This window comes from Beta vulgaris, chromosome 1 (assembly GCF_026745355.1).
Source record: "Beta vulgaris subsp. vulgaris cultivar EL10 chromosome 1, EL10.2, whole genome shotgun sequence".
Taxonomy (NCBI): Eukaryota; Viridiplantae; Streptophyta; class Magnoliopsida; order Caryophyllales; family Amaranthaceae; genus Beta; species Beta vulgaris.
Window position 1 is genome coordinate 36,610,620 of NC_079202.1, and position 17,601 is coordinate 36,628,220.

The window sequence follows — 17,601 nt, forward strand, 5'->3', positions numbered from 1 at the left end:
CTGACTCCAAAATGAGCAAATTGCTGCCCTCAACAAGAAACTTGAGGGGGGCGACGCAGCATCAAGATTGGATATATAGGGGTGAAAGCGAAGGTGATAGTGGTGAAGACGCTCGCCGCCCACCTAAAGCTTAACAGCTTGAGTTATTGGTAGCTCACGCTATCAAAAATCAACTCAGCGAAAGTTCACAAGGCAGTCATCGCTATGTAAAGCCTTATACCAAAAGAATCGACAAGCTGCAGATGCCACTTGGCTATCAGCCCCCCAAGTTTAAGCAATTCGATGGGAAAGGAAATCCTAAGCAACACATTGCTCACTTTGTGGAAACATGGAATAATGCTGGTACCACAGATGATTTCCTAGTCAAACAATTCGTTCGTTCTCTTAAAGGTCTGGCCTTTGACTGGTACACAGATTTACCCTCACAATCCATCGACAGTTGGGATCAAATGGAGGAGGAATATCTGAACAGTTTATATAGCACTCGACGTATTGTCAGTATGACTGAACTGACCAAGACTCACTAGTGGAAGGATGAGTCAGTCATCGATTACATCAATTGTTAGCCCGCATTGAGTCTAGAGTGCAAAGACCGCCTAACTGAAGTCTCTACTGTTGAGATGTGCATTCAAGGAATGGATTGAGACTTGCTTTATATTTTGCATGGTATAAAGCCTAGGACTTTTCAAGAGTTGGCTACGCGAGCTCATGACATGGAGATTACCATTGCCAACAACAGAGGCAAAAGCAACACTTCTTCAGAGTGCAAGAAAGAGAAGAAGGATTTTAAGAAAACTGACAAGACTGCCAAAAGTTCGAGTAAGGAGTCGATGTTGATCACGACTACCTCTTCGCCTGTCAAGATCTCTAGCAAGGCTGGCACCGAAATAATAAGGGTTTGTCTTCCAAAGAACCTAGGAAAAATAGGCCAACCTTGAAAGAACTCCAAGCAAAGAAATATCCATTTCCAGACACTGATTTATCAGTGATGTTAGATGATTTGCTTGAAAACAAAGTCATTGAATTACCCGAAACTAAGCGTCATGCAGAGGTCGGTAGGACTTCTGATCGTAACTATTGTCGGTACCACGTGCTGATTAGTCATCCTACAGAAAAGTGTATCACACTCAAAGAGAGAATTATGCAACTCGCAAAAGATGGGAAGATTGTACTGGATTTTGATGAAGTTGTCGAGGCTAATCATGCCTCTGCGATGTTAGATTCTTCTTGGGAGGCTCAAACTCTGTAGTTTGGAAGTCTGTGGCCAGTAATTGTACATGTGTTGCGACCAGTTCTTCAAGTTGATAAGGTGTCGTTTATTGAGTACAATATCCCAACTAACAACCAACATGAAGAGGATGACGAAGGGTGGACGTTGGTTACAGAAGGAGGCCTAGACGACAGTCAAAGCCTCAACCAAAGGTTGTTTGTCGTAAGATGAAAAACCAAAAAAGGAAAAGCTTAAGACGCTCGAAAGAAAAGAAAAGGTAAAAAAAAGCATACTAAACAAATAGTATTGCCAATTGACTTACTCAGATAAGATCTACTTACCCCTGTAACCTTAGAAGAATTCTTCCCTGAAGATTACTTCACTACGGTTACTGTTAATGTTACCTCATTCGCTGAGCATAAAGAAGAAAAAGAAGAAGAGGGGGATCAAGAGAATGTTAAAGAAAATAAAATCTCTGTTAAAGTGATTGTTCAGCATTCAGGGTCAGAGATAGATCCAAAGATATTATCTATCTTGGAAGCTCTTCCTACACGCATGGGATGGAGGCAGATCTTTCATTTGCCTCGAGAATTGTGTCGATAGGTGGCTCTTGCTCTTCAGCACCCATAACTATACCTTGACAAAGTGAAGGATGTTGGAGAGCCAATAGAAAGTTCAGCTAAATGCACGTCATGTAATTTTGCCTTGGCCTTCGCTGATGAAGACTTATTGTTGGGTTCAAAACCTCACAATCTACCCTTGTTCGTTTCTGGTTATATTTTCGGCCAGAAAGTGAATCGTATATTAGGGGATAGAGTTTCAGCTATGAACATCATGCCAAAGTCCACCATAATTGATTTAGGGATCACTATGGAAGATCTTTCTGAAAGTCGTCTAATGATCCAGGGGTTCAATTTGAACAATCAGCGTGCCATAGGCATAATACGTCTTAACCTTGTGATGGGAGAGTTAACATCGTCTACTCTCTTCCATGTCATAGATACAAAGACGTTGTATAAAATGCTGCTTGGACGACCTTAGTTACACGAAAATGGGGTAGTCCCATCAACCCTCCATCTGTAATACTCCGAACCTTAATGTCGTTTTATTAATTATTAATTATGTTTATTAGCGTAATTACATTTTTATTTTATTTTTTAAATAATGATAGTTACGATTATTTTGTAAAATAAATATATTTACTTTAATTATTGCAGAAGTGATTTATTTTATGATGAACGATTTTATAATATAGTTTATGAATTTAATAAGAAAATCCTAAATTTTTACTATATGATTTTGAATTGATATTTTGAAGTCCAACCTAATCTAACACTTGTAAAAAGATCTTAGTTTGACATTTTATTTTGACATTCAAAGAAAATAAGAATGAAATGGGAATGAAGAAAGCTGATGTTCAGCTTCTCCAAACCAACACACAACCGACCACCACCTCCCCCTACTTCCCTCTTTGTTCCCTAGTCTAAACTCTCCTATGGTGAACCACCATTCATCCTCTACCATTTTCATTTCTTGTCTCCAAAATCTGTCTATAAATTCATAGAAGAACTAAGCTTTGAAAATCAGGAAACTAAACCCACAAAAATTCACAAGTTCTTCTCCTCCCTCTCTCTCCTCTGTTCGGGACCCACACCAACACCACCAGGTCTGCCGCCAGCTCGTGCGACGCAAGACAGTCGCCGGCCACCTGCCCGACACCCACGACCACCCGCAGATCGCCGGAGCTCCGCCTGCAACTCGCGTTCTCCCTCCTTCCCCGCGCCCTTCTCGCTCGCTCCTCTTCTTTGCGCGTTGCTGTACCGCGCGCACCACCTACGACACGTGCCACACCACCGCCGACCCCCCTGTTGCGTTGTGCTGCTCGCCGGAGTTCGCCGAAGGCCCTGCCGCCTCTGTTTCGTCCCTGCTCCAAGTGAGCAGAGGTACTACCCCCCTATTTCTTTTAATTTCCCTCTAAAAATTCTGATTTCAAGTTTATAATGCTAGCCCACTTGTTACCCAATTGCTAATTAGTATAATTAGACCCAAATTTGTTAAACCAACTCAATTCAACTATTGCATGTGTATTAGTTGGGCTCAAATCTGATTTTTCTTATAATGTTAGTGAAGCTACTTTTAATTATTGGGCTAATGGAGTTAAATTGAAGCTGATTTAGTACTTTATTAGGCTATGTTAGTTTAATTTATTAAATTAAATGTAATGTTGGGCTTATAATCTGGTTTACATTAGCTAAACCAACTTATTCCATTGTTGCATGTATATTATGTGAGTTCAAATCTGATTGATATAATGTTAATTGAGCCACCTAGTAAATTGTTGGGCTATTAGAGTTAAACTAAACTGATTCGTCCAATTAAACTACCTAGTTGATTTTATTCTTTGACTTACTGGACTAATGAAAGACTAATTTGATTTAATTAGTTCAATTAAGATACTTGGTCAAATCCTTTTAATTGGGTTACTTTATTCTTATGATTAAGTTATGCTAAACTAAATATCTTACTATAGGAAATGGTTGTAAACGGTTTATGTTAGATGATTTCATTAATCAATGTTGATGGCATTATGTTATACTTAAGATGTATTTATTAACCATGTCAGGTTATCATTATATTTGAGTGATTTAGAAAGCTAAGTGTATCATTGGGCTAAGGTGATGATTATTTAGAGTTGAATTTTGTTTAATGACGATAGTCAACCATGTGAACTATTTAAGCTTATTATATGGATATGAATGATTATGGAATAAATATGTCTTGCATTTCATAAGTGAATGAAACGTGTGAAAAGATGACTCTTGTTCTCATGAATGACGCATACGAAATGTTTACTATGATGAATGTTCATGTATTTTGAATATGCAAAGTATGCCTTTTACTTCTAAAATAGTTTGAAAGTATGAATGACTCTTAAATAATATGAAGTATAGATATTTACGCCTTTGTTATGCTTTTAGTATGATTCTGAAAAACATATAAAGTTATGAGGTGTCCTTATAAATTCCCGAATTATGCAAAGGTCTGCGTTATGATATTTCTGAAACGAACTAAAAGTATAGGATGTATGACTCTGATATGAAATAGTTGATATGTGAATGATGTTTATCAAATGATTTGAGGCTATGTGGTAGATGATCATGATGTTATAAACATATGTGTATGATGACACTATGATGTCAGTGATGTTTCATGATTATGGTTATAATGATGTAATGTAATTATGATATGTATACGGAACGGAACATGATAAAGTAAAGTGAAATATGGTTCTTGGCAGTAGGATTACGGGTACCGCAAGTGTCACCTTTGTTGTGGCCACCCGACTGATTTATGATACGGGTACCGCAAGTGTCACCTTTGTTGTGGCCACCCGACTGATTTATGATACGGGTACCGCAAGTGTCACCTTTGTTGTGGCCACCCGACTGATTTATGATACGGGTACCGCAAGTGTCACCTTTGTTGTGGCCACCCGACAGTTTACGGGCACCGCAAGTGTCACCTTTGTTGTGATCGCCCGACGGATAAATGATACTTGCCAAGTTACCCATGTGAATAAATAAGATGGAAAGATAAGGATAAAGCTTATGATATAATATGAATTATTGAGATGCTTCTTATATGTTATGATACTATGAAGTATGATGACTCTGATATTATGAAAATGTGATTATGAATGCTATTATGTGTTATGATTTCACGCACGATGTTAATGATGTATAAAGTGAAAGTTATGATGATTTATGCATATAATGATTTCGATCAATGATACCATGAGTGATTCTCAAAGTATATGTTTAAGAATGGTATATGTTATGTGTAACCTTCATGTTTAGCAATTATGCATGCTCGTATATGTTATGTGAAATGATGAGTTCGAATGGGTGTATATGACTTTGTAATGATGTGACTATGTGATGCTATGACTGGATGAATGCTCATGAATGTATGAATAAGCATGTTTATGAAGTATGGTTATATGAATTATGAATCTATTATGATTTATGGGTATTGTACGGAAATATGAATATATACAAGTTTGTAAAAGTGGATGGTTCTGCTGGCTTGACATTAAGAACTGAACTGGCAAATGGGTAAGTTACAGGTGGAGGAATTATGTGATATACGAATGAAACGGGCCAATAGGGTCATATGAGAATGTTAATACTATGTCCAAAACCTGTACTTGCCAATGAACTATGATCATGCAAATGTTCCTTGTCAGCAGACTATTCAATGATGACGTTTTCTGGTAGTATTTCCGAACAACTACCAATACAATGTATGGTTTATGATACCCTTCTTTATGTCAAACACATGCTATTGCATGTTATATAGATGTGGACATTAATTAAGCTACAACATGAGGAATGATGTTGATTTTAGTAAGTTATATGTGTTTTTATGAGTTACTAGCAAAAGACTAAAGCAACAAAGTTGTAGAACATTATCATGTTATCTTAAATTCCTGATGAGAAGTAGATATATGAAAGTCATAATGAGATGTACTAAATACTTATAGAAAGGATTAAAGATAGTTATGTGATTTTCCCACGCTAAGTAGGATTAAGGTGTAGAAGTTGTATCAATTAAAAGAGGAATGGATGAAAGAATAAAGATGGATTAAGGTGTGCATCGATGTTAATATTGTTACATAGTTGTAATATGGTTATGAATGATGGGAACATGATGATGATTACATGAGAGTCGTAGACACCAAAGCATGTCTTAAGAATGTTTTATGGGTTAGTACTCAGCGTTGTGCTGATATGTGTCAAATGTTTTGTTTTGTCACTACCGTGGCCTGTCACTTTGGTGGGTGGCAGTGTTACAATGGTTTCAGGTTGAAGTTATGGAGCACTCCTTCCAAGGTAGAAGCAGTTACATGCTAAGAGTTCAACTATGATGATTTTATGTTTCTTTTGAGGCGAGAACGTTCCACTTTGTATTAGATAATAATAAATGAGTTAGTTTTATTTCTAGCGCTGGATGAGCAATATTGCTCCTGTTTCACTTTAGCTGTACTCCGCATAGGCGTTGAGTTAAGGATTTGGGAATGTTTTATTTGTAACAGGTTTCTCAAGCATTTTCCCATTTTGGGGTTGTCTAATTTACAAAGGATACTCTGCCGAAATTTATAGAGAATAATTAAGTTATTATTAAAGTGTTTTTGTAAAGAGTGACAAATCTAAGAAATGTCCATGTAAGTTAGTGTTAAATGCTGCCTTGTATTTTCCCTTAGTGGAAAGTACGGCGGTAACGCGCCGACCAAGTTAAGTTTTCCGCTGCTAATCTTGATTAGTTAACTTAATAAGGATGTATGAAAGTCGGGGCGTTACACCATCAATGTTTGAAATTTTATCGAGGAGGAGCAAAGAAAATAAATGGAGATGTAAAACCCTTTAGCATGACAGATTCGTACTTTACAGATGCTAAGTTTTTTGAAGATGAAGAACCCTCGAGTGAAATGTTGCAATCTAAAATTCCTTCAATGCGGAAAAGGGGTACAAATAAAAATGGTGACGTTTCATCGTCTTCAAGCTCTAGCGAGTCAACCACCATTGAGATGCAACAACAAAAATGCAAGGAAAAGGTAAAAGAAGAAGTTGTTGCTCAACCCCTTAAAGCAATAAAGAATGCAGTAACGACTCCAGTTTTGCGATACATTCCTAAATCACGTTGTAAGGAAGGGAATCACCTTTTGCAGGGTGTCAGGTTGTGAAAGTAGAGCCAAAGGAAGAAAAAAGGAGTAGATGAGACTAGTCTTCAATGTTTAAAGCAAGAAGTGGTTGTTCCTTTGCCTAGAGCCAACCACAATCAAATTGCTAAGCCTCCAACATCAGAATTTGTTGATCAGTCTAGGAGAAAATCGCTTAACAAGGGTAAGTTTGACCCAAACGCTTATAAGCTCTTGGCGAAGTCTGGTTATTACTTCGAAAATCTAGCGCCCATGGGAAATATTATTGAGGTTGATCCTCACAGAATTAAGGACACACAAAAGAAATAACAAGAGTATGGCATTGAGGTATGTCCGACTAAAGTACGGTTAGGATTTGAAGCTCCAACACCCATCGAAATTTCCGCACGGCGTAGAGGGACAACCTCTTCTTCAGAGTACATTACTGCGGAGGAAGTCAAAGAAAATGAGGGTGAAGACAATGTGACTTAGCCAAAAATATCTGTCTTTGATCGACTACAGTCGCCTGTCGTAAAGAACCATACATCGGTTTTCGACAGACTTGGTGGAAACGAGCTGAATGAAGATGTGAAACCAAAAACACAAACACCCTTGCAAAATTCTCGATTATCTATGAAGAAAGCATCTGTCTTTAACCGTCTTGGCGCATCGACCTCAATTGATAAACAACAAAGACGGTTGGTACTAAGTCGCATCACAAGAGGGAAATATGAAATCAAAGGCGAGGACACACTTCAAAGTGTTATTCACTAGTGGAAAAAACCCCACCTGATTGACCGACCTTTCTGATGCGGTTTTGGTCCGCATCAGCTGGGAGCACAGCGGCTATGACAAATAATCTGATGCGGTCCAAAACCGCATCAGATTGTTAGATTCTTATGCGATTTTGCACATGACCGCATCAGAAAGTACAGGAAGGGTTTTAAAAAAAAAAAGCGATAAACAACTAAAACCGCATATTAACAGCAAAAACAGAGAACAACCAAAACCATGAGATGAATTGAGACGAATTTATAGGACAAATTGAGACGAATCTATACGACGAATTTATCAATAAAAAAGGCGAATTTACAACAACTAAACATTAACAAAATAAATTAAATTTTGAAAAAAACCAGATCTGCAAACTAAATTAAAGAACAAATATTATACAAACAAAAAATAACTTAGATTATACAAAATAAAAATGAATTTTGACGATTTCTTCAATGATGCAAACAAAAATGTCTGGGCATTGCTTCGACGATTCGACGATGTTTGGCCCATTTCTTCGACGATTCGACGATGAAAGACTAGAAGACTCGAACTAGGCGTTGCTGCACGACGAGATGGCACGAAATGGGCGTTGCTGCACGACGAGAAGGCACGAACTGCGCGTTGCTGCGGTGTTTGAGGGCGTCGTGGGTTTGAGAGGGAGGAGAGAGATGAGGGATTAGAGTTGAGTGTTGAGTGAGGAGAGAGAGAGGAGGGCGCCATGGTTTGAGAGAGAGTAGGGAGTGCCGTGGAGAGGAGAGAGGAGGGAGTGTCGTGGAGAGGAGAGAGGAGAAAGGAGGGAGAGTGATTAGGGTTTGAGAGGCGGGAACTAGGCTAGGGTTATGGGGGGTTATAAGGCAACGAAATGGGCCGCAGAGTAATGGGCCACACATCTCCGTTTTTTTAAAATGAGAACATCTGAACCGCATCAGATTTCAACAAAACCGCATCATTTTTTCAATCTGATGCGGTCTCCAAGAGAACTACATCAGATTTTTCTCCCAGCTTTTCTTCTCATTTTTTTATTTGATTTTCTGATGCGGTTTTGTAAAAACCGCATCTGTTACTAAGTGACATATAAGGTTTTTTTCCACTAGTGATTCCATCTCGCATGAGGCGTACACAAGTGGTAGACATCATTGAACATACACCTTTGAAAGCCAAAGGCCATGTCATAGTGTTAACAAACCAAAGGAATTCTCCTAGTCAAGAAAAAGAAAAGGATGTTGAATTTGTTTCTTCAAACCATATCACGGGGCATGAGGCTCCTGAAAGTGATGAGGAGATGGAAACAAATGAGGCTCCTAAAACCCTTGAAGATGGGGGGCAAGCCACCGTTAATAAGTCAAAAGAGTTAAACCTTGGAACTCAAGAAGAGTCACGCCCTGTCTACGTCAGCGCTTTTCTTACCAACAGGAAGAACAAAAATATTCCAAGTTACTCTCTGACTACAAAGACGTATTTGCATGGAGCTATAAGGAGATGCCAGGTTTCGACCCAAAAGTCGTTGTCCATCATTTAGCCATCAAAAAGGGTGTCATTCCAAAGAAGCAACACCAAAGACGTTTCAGGCCATAATTAATTCCTGAAATTGAGGCAGAAGTAAACAAGCTCATTGATGCAGGATTTTTTCGTGAAGTTAAGTATCCTACTTGGATAGCAAACATTGTGCCAGTACGAAAGAAAAATGGACAGTTACGAGTTTGTGTGGATTTTCGCGATTTGAATGAGGCGTGTCCAAAGGATGACTTCCCACTCCCCGTAAAGAAAATCATGATTAATGCCACCACTGGTCATGAGGCTTTGTCATTTATGGATGTACCGTTGGATACAATCAAATCCACATGGCTCCTGACACTAGTGGAAAAAAGCTGAATTGCTCCGGTTGAAAACCCCTCAAATGCTCCGTATTTGACACGTAGCAAACGTCATACGAGCATTTAAACATTTTACAAATGCTCCGGTTGATAACCGGAGCATTTTTTTCCGCAAATGCTCCGGTAGTGACAAAAACCGGAGCATTTGAGCTTTTTTGGAGGAGTAAAATACCACAAATGCTCCGGTTTTTAAGGAAAACCGGAGCATTTGTACATGCAAATGCTTCGGTTTTTCTAAACAACCAAAGCATTTGTGTATTTTAAATGGTAAAAAAAAAGTTTAACCTACTGCCAGCATGGCAGCATGCATGCAGCTAACATCTTATACTATTACACTAACGCAGCAGACCAACAGTACACAAAGATATATGAAGCATTTGTAAATAGATAATTGAATGCATAATAACTTCAAAGTAATATATTAAAGGTATGTGATCCAATTATAGAGCCTCAAGTAGATAGTGAAAGAACAGATAAAGTGTAAAATCAAACTCCTGGTAAAGAATACAAAATCAATCCTTCACAAGAATGTTCAGTTCCAGAATTCCAGTCAAGGCTTACAATACAAGGTAGAGCGGTGAAGGGTGAATACTATAGTGCTAAATTACATAATCGAGAGATGACAAAAGCAACTACAATACAAATAGAGGTTTCATAGAATATGAACTGACGAAAATCAATTATCTCATGAGAGAAGAGCATACAGGTTAGAGTACATAGACATCTGGTCAACACCAATCTTTGAGCACATCTCAAGTGAGTGCTGAGTACCTTCAGAGACGTCTGAAGATGTTTCACGCATATGAGGTGCTTGATCAGGTAATGACTTCTGTGATCAAACAGACAATTGTTCATTGACACGAAACCAGACATGCAGTCATGAATGCGACAATCAGAAAAGCAAACTCCGGACACCAACAACAAAAATGCGAACAATTAAATTATGCCTATATTTTCATCATTATTTATGATTTAAATCTAACCTAAGTTCATGGAGATAAATGGTCAATCAACCAAAGTTCTTGCCTGTGTGATGTCTGGTCTCAAGTCCGGGGAAGAGTTAAGCATATCTCGTACTAGTAATAGGCGCACCGTATTTTGGTAAATTTGGGATGCGATAATTCCCATTCAGAACCTGCAGCTTTGACTCACCATCGAATGCAGATTTGAGGTAGCATATACGATAGAGCAAGCAACCAAGAGCCTAAAAGAGCAAGGATTTTCATCTCAGATGTGTGTAGCATTCATAACTCATAACATGTACACATGCGTGACAACACAGCCTTGTGCTTATAAACAAACAAGTAAAAGATCAACTTACCCATATGTCCACCTTCTCACTTATAAGATCTCTTCTATACAGATCCCACATCTATTCCAGCCAAAAACAGGGATATAAGGAGAGCTCATATTAAAACTTCAAATCATAATTTAATGGATCAATACAAGCAAGTTCTTTCAACCTCAGGCGCCCTATAAGCAGGTGTGTGTGCTTCCTGATATTGTCTTCTTCGATTCCCATTTCTTCAGTTTTTTCAAAGCGCTTGTGATTAGTAGACGTGCTTCCAAAGTCGCACAATTGATCTGCACTACTGGCTACTGCAGGGACTAACTATAGCACTTATATAAGCCCGCAGTACAGTGACTATCAATCCATCATCAGTGCAGTCACATAATCAATGAAAAACATGTTCTTTTTTTTGTATATTAAGCGCAAAAACTTTTATAAAAGGAAAAGTGCAATAAACTTTGTAGTTGTGGGGATGTATGAATGAAAAGGAGTACTTTTACGGCATACCTCTTTCATGACGTAGAGTAGACTCAGCAGCTTGCTCCAGAATATTCTTAGCGTCACAACTAATAAAGAATGACATGTTGCATTTAGCACTTGATGATTGTTCAACAGCTCTAATGAAACGCTCTGCCACCTACAGGCAAACTAAAACAAGCACTTTAAACACTTGTTCCCTTGAAAATGTCATTAATTAAGAGTCATGTACTTTTTATTTGTTGGGAAAACATGGAACAGGCTACCTTTTCAAAAGCATGAAGCAAAACTAGGCAGAAAGAAAGAAGAAGAGAGTAAAAGCTGTGCTTGGTATTATACCAATGAAAATGGGGCATGATCTTGGTACCCCACTATACAGAAAAATGAAAGATGCATTAGGAAAAGATGTTAGTTAGGTTAGAAGGCAACTGATATTATGAGAATACTTGTGAAAATATAAAAACACTAGTTCCTGATTTCGCACCGAAACTTTACGAAATTCCTCAAGATTGGTAGCAAGAGTCTCCCACTTTAGATTGGTTTCTTGCAGATCTAGACAATATTTACCCTTCTGCTTTTGTTTCAAATTAACATAATTGAGGGCTTGAATTACTATAGATCTCTGCGCCTTTCCCTACATTTCAAAATAACAACTATATATACTGTTTTAGGATGTTTGAAAAACATTATTATCTTTCTTAGAATGAATATGGCATATTATTGAAAGTCTAAAATACCGCTGTTTAGATTAAGCGATAGGAAGAGTATAAAACTAGTGCAACTATCTATAAAAGGCTTTTTAGTGAAATAGTATTATATCCTTTATACTAGAAATTAAGACAGCATAACAATTACTTAATTTGCGGCTGAAGGTTATATATTTTTTCAATAATAATAGAAGATGAAAAATTGGCAGTTACATGAAGGAAATGTAGGAAATCATATTAACTCATTTTCAACAACGTGGGCTACAATTCATCTAATATCTAATTATCTATAAAGTATAATGTCCCAAATTGTTGCGATCCCCCGTTTAATTTTTTACTCACGACTCAATCCTTTCAATAAAATTCACAAGGAAAATGCCTTTTCCTTGTGAAGATATTATTTAGCAGGAGGACGAACAAGGAAAGGGAAAAGGAAAATAGCAAGAAATTATCATGGAAATGAAAAGTGAGAATACAGGAGAGCATATATAGGTTATTGCTTACTGAAGTAATGAATTCCTCAATTTCACTTGCCCGGATGAAGCAGTAACAATGAATCCAAGGCAGAAGTCCCTCCCAAAATTTACAGCGGATCAGACGATTTAACGCATCTGAAAATAGAATGGGAAAAAATAATCTAAAGTTAATTTATTTTTGACAGCAAAAGTGCACAGGGACGACATACTTTATCAACAACTTTTTGTTGATGTTTATAAACAGCTCAAATGATAAAACTCTTTGCCCTTCCAGCTTCTGGCAAGGTTTAGTGTAAAAACTGCTACCAAGTAGAAAACATCTTTTTGTCATATATAAATGGAACCTGAAGCTCTATTAAAACTCAAATATAGAAGCACCATAAGCAACTAGTAGAAATTTCTTTTTAACCATAAAGTGGTTCTCCTCCCCTATATGTGGATGGAGCAACACCAGCAACATGATTAATCTTGTAACATACAAGATCCACAATAGAAACTCAATTGACTAAGTTCCGAAAATTGAAGGTATATCATCTGCGAGAAGTAAGAATATAATGCATTACAGTTTAGGTAAGTGCATTATTACCTAGAGACTCCAATGCAGACGCAGGTAAGTTCATAATCACGTGATCAACATGCTTCCATGGCTTCACAACAGAAGGCTCAAAACCCTTGTATGCGGATATTTCTTCTCTCCACAAGAAACTGCAACACCTCAGCAGTCAAATTACTCAAATTAAAAAGAGTAAAATAGGGGGTCAGAGTGAAGAAGCAAACGGTAATACCCATTTTGGGGGATTTCACCTTCCACAACCTACCTAGAGCCACCAATCCCTAGAGGTCAAACCACCTAACTAACAGCAGAATCCAGTGACCATGCATGTCACTCAAAGGACTATAGAACTTCAAGATGAAGTATTATGTGATAAATAAGTCAGCAAGCTCAAACCTGTGCAAAAATTACTAATAGTTGAGCTAAAATATATCAGGATCAGCAAAATATAATTAACCTAAACAGCATATCAATCAATTGAGAGCTGCTTGTGAAAGAAGCATGTCAGAGGATCAATGAACAATCAAAAGACAACACCTTTTACTTTCTTCTGATTTATTTTTGGTTTCACCTTTTTACCTTCCAGTAGATGTAGTATCACCTGCTTGATCTTTAAGACCATCATTTGCACCCCCTAGAAGAGCAACATCCAGTAAGATACATAGAACATTAAAAATCAACATTATTCTTCAACTTAACTTAAAAGAATCAATAAGAGAATAGAATTAAAAAGAATATCAGAGAAACAATACAACATTTTTCATACACACTCAAAGTCCTCGAAAAGAAATGTGCAAAACAAAAAATGTTCTCTCTCTCCTCCCTTTCTTTCATTCCTTCTTTCTTTCTTTCTTTCTTTCTTTCTTTCTTACTTTCTTTATTTCTTCAGGACAACAGTCTCATATACTATTTTGAAACATACATTAACCTAGTTACTTTTGTGTTATTCTACTCCGAGTGGGGTAACCATGTCGGACACAAGTATGTGTATAAGTCTGTGACTTGTCTATTTAATGGAAATGTCCCAAGAATATTGTCCAAAATGAAGTTTCAAAGTATCCATATAGATGTCGTTAGTACCTCCAACACCTTTCTCACCTGAGACATACAAACAGCAAACAGATATCTTCATTCAATGTAATATATATGGAGTGCAAAAACCCACAAAGAAGGTTGAGTCATGGTTCTTGATTATATTTTTATACTCTTAAAATTGAACAGGGGAAATTTCATTGCTTGGGGAACGAGTTGCAATCACGCCAACACGCAGAAAATCAAGAAAAGGAAAGACTCAAGGGTTTCATTGAGAAAAAGAAGAGGAGTTACCTGTACAAATTTAGTAACCAAATCAGGCAAAAGCTGCAGGCAAGCATATCAACAAAACGACTTACTAATTAAGGATATATGTTATATGTATGTGCAAAATGAGAATGCCTGTATCACTAGAAAGGATCAATGAAATTAAAAAAGAATGAGTCAAATACCACTACCTCTATTACGATTCTTTGGACAGGATCCCCACCAGTTGATACATCTAAAAACACATGAGGGTTCTATATCTTATCCATATTTCTTCAAAGTGTAGAACCTAAAAAGGTAGTCCATTTCAAAATTAGGATCAACTACAACTAAGTCAGATACTAAGGATATATGTATATGCAAAATCAGAATGCTTATATCACTAGAAAGGATCAATGAAGATAAAAGAATGAGTTATAACTTATACAACACTTTGCAGAGAAGTTGTTACCAAAAGAGTGTGTGTGTCAATCTTTTGTTGCTGCTGTAATCTGCAAGCTCTATCAAGCATCTCTGCCAACAGACCTAGTCGCTCAAAATGTTTGCATATGTAGTCCCAGAAGTTATGCAAAAACTGAACCCTAAGAATCAATCAACAAAAATTAATCCTACTAACTTCGTAAAGAAAAAAAGAAACTAAATTTCGCAAACAAACATAAAATCAATCACTGAACTAATGAACAACAATGAAAATAAACCTGGCCAATTCGCGCACGAGCGACCAAATCACCATGCATAGCCATACCAAAGGTCATCCATTAAAAAAACGAAAATATATTCCAACGGTTGTAAAAAACGAAAATTCGAAAGTGAATTAGGGTTTTGCGCTTCATCTTCTTCATCCGCCTCTCATCCATTAATTAAGGATTTTTAAGCTTCAAATGAACAACAGGTTCAACTAATCCAGAGTCTCTTCTTCTCCTTTTCGCTTTCTTTATCGGCCTTTTTACTGGTCTTGAATTCGTTTCGAATCTAAGGTTTCATGCTTCGTGCTCTTGATTTTCTTCTCGGATCTAGGGTTTCATGCATGCTTCGATTTCTTCGATTGGCCAGTGCTCTCTCTTCGATTGGTCCATTAGATTAAACCCTAGAATTGATTCGATTAATTAAAAAAAAAGCCATTGAAATAGCGAGGTCGACGCCTGTCATGCAATCCATTGAACTGCACCGGACTTGAATGAGAGGAGGACTTGGGAAGGAGGGATGTCAGAGGGAGGGACGATGGAGGTTTCAATTAAAAGAGGGTCCAATTGAGAGAGTCGGGGGACTTGGGATGGAGGGAAAACAATGGAGAGAGAGAATGCGGATAGATGAAAATTATTTTAGCACGTTCAATGTGAGGTTTCATAAATTGAGAGAGGGTCCAAATGCTCGGGTTGACTGATCAACCGAAGCATTTGATATCAAATGCTCGGGTTGACTGATCAACCCGAGCATTTGTGCAAATTTTAATTTAAAAAATTTACAAATGCTCGGGTTGATTAGTCAACCGGAGCATTTGATAAGTAGCAAAAGCAGTTTTTTCCACTAGTGTGAAGATCAAGAAGCAACTGCATTTTGTACCCCTAAAGGGATATTCTGTTACAAAGTTATGCCTTTCGGCTTGAAAAATGTTGGAGCTACATATCAGCTGCAATGCAGAAAATTTTTGAGGATATGATGCATCAAATTGTGGAGTGCTACGTAGACGACTTGGTGGTAAAGTCTTAGAAGAAGGAGAATCATTTACATGACCTCCGTAAAGTGTTTGAAAGACTGCGAAAATGCCAATTAAAGATGAATCCCCTCAAGTGCGCATTTGGCGTCACCTTAGGAAAGCTTCTAGGCTTCATTGTCAGGCATAGGGGCATTGAAATTGACCAAGAAAAAATCAAGGCCATCCAAGAGATGCCTGAACCTAAGAACCTCAAGGAGTTGCATGGCCTCCAAGGGCGTTTCGCTTACATTCGAAGGTTTATTTCCAATTTGGCAGGCAGATGTCATCCTTTTAGCCATCTCATGAAAAAGGATTCCCCATTCAAATGGGATGACTCCTGTAAAAAGGCCTTCGACGAAAGTATCAAGAAGTACTTGTCTTCTCCTCCCGTCTTAGGGGCACCAATAAAAGGGAAAGCACTCATACTTTATTTCGCAGCGCAGGATTGATCCCTGGGGGTAATGCGTGCTCAAGAGCAAGAAGATCGTAAGGAGATAGCTCTTTATTATTTAAGCCGAACTTTGGTGGGTGCTGAATTGAATTACTCACCCATTGAAAAAATTTGCCTTGCTTTGATCTTTGCGATCCAAAAATTAAGACATTACATGCAAGCACATACAGTCCATGTCATCTCGAGGTCTGACCCAATAAAATACATTCTCTCAAGACTCGTGTTGTCTGGCATACTTGCAAAGTGGGCTATGATTTTGAAACAATATGACATTGTGTATGTTCTACAAAAGGCTGTCAAGGGGCAAGCGATAGCAGATTTTTTTTGCAGACCACCCAGTCCCTGCAGAATGGGAGATATCAGATGATTTGCCAGGTGAAGACGTGTTTTTCATTGAAATACTCCCACCTTGGAAAATGTACTTTGATGGCGCCACTCGTCATAACGGTGCAGGAGCTGGAGTTGTCTTCATTTCTCTAGAAAAGCATATACTACCATACTCTTTTGTGCTAACTCAATTGTGCTCCAATATTATAACTGAGTATTAAGCACTCATAATAGGCCTCCAAATGGCAATCGAAATGGGACTTAGAGATTTAGACATTCACGGGGACTCCCAATTGGTCCTAAAACAACTGTTAGGTGAATATGAAGTCAGAAAGAATGATCTAATCCCTTATCAAATGCAAGCATCACAATTGCTTGAGAAACTCGATACCGTCAAGTTAGAACATGTTCTAAGGAGTACCAACAAGATGGATGACGCGCTCGCTAGGCTTGCAGCCACTTTGGCACTGGGGGCAGAAGAGACAATGTCTGTACCCGTTTGCAAAAACTCACGGGTATCTGAGCAATTCTTCCTGTTGCTTTTACAGAACTTCCCTCTTGTATCATCAAATCGTCACCCATTAATACAACACCAACATTATTTGATTCCAAATTCAGAGCAATACCTATTGTCCCCTCTTCAAATTCGACTAATTCACCTGCCATTACTTCATCAAGACCGTGAATACAATGGGTTGTTACTCCTGATGACGATGATGTTAACGAATATGCTGAAGAAGTCGACATAATCTCTGCCTATCAAAT

At 37.9% G+C, this 17,601-nt stretch overlaps 1 protein-coding gene across 1 annotated transcript; it reads left to right on the forward strand.

Annotated features, from left to right (window-relative positions):
• Positions 1 to 16,138: 16,138 nt before the first annotated feature.
• Positions 16,139 to 16,507, forward strand: LOC109135570 (uncharacterized mitochondrial protein AtMg00860-like). The gene has a single exon (XM_019250690.1). The coding sequence runs from the start codon at positions 16,139 to 16,141 to the stop codon at positions 16,505 to 16,507; it is 369 nt and encodes a 122-aa protein (XP_019106235.1).
• Positions 16,508 to 17,601: the final 1,094 nt, after the last annotated feature.

Excerpts from the sequence above, each read along its gene's own strand:
- LOC109135570 (XM_019250690.1), top strand. The coding sequence starts at position 16,139 with ATGAATCCCCTCAAGTGCGCATTTGGCGTCACCTTAGGAAAGCTTCTA.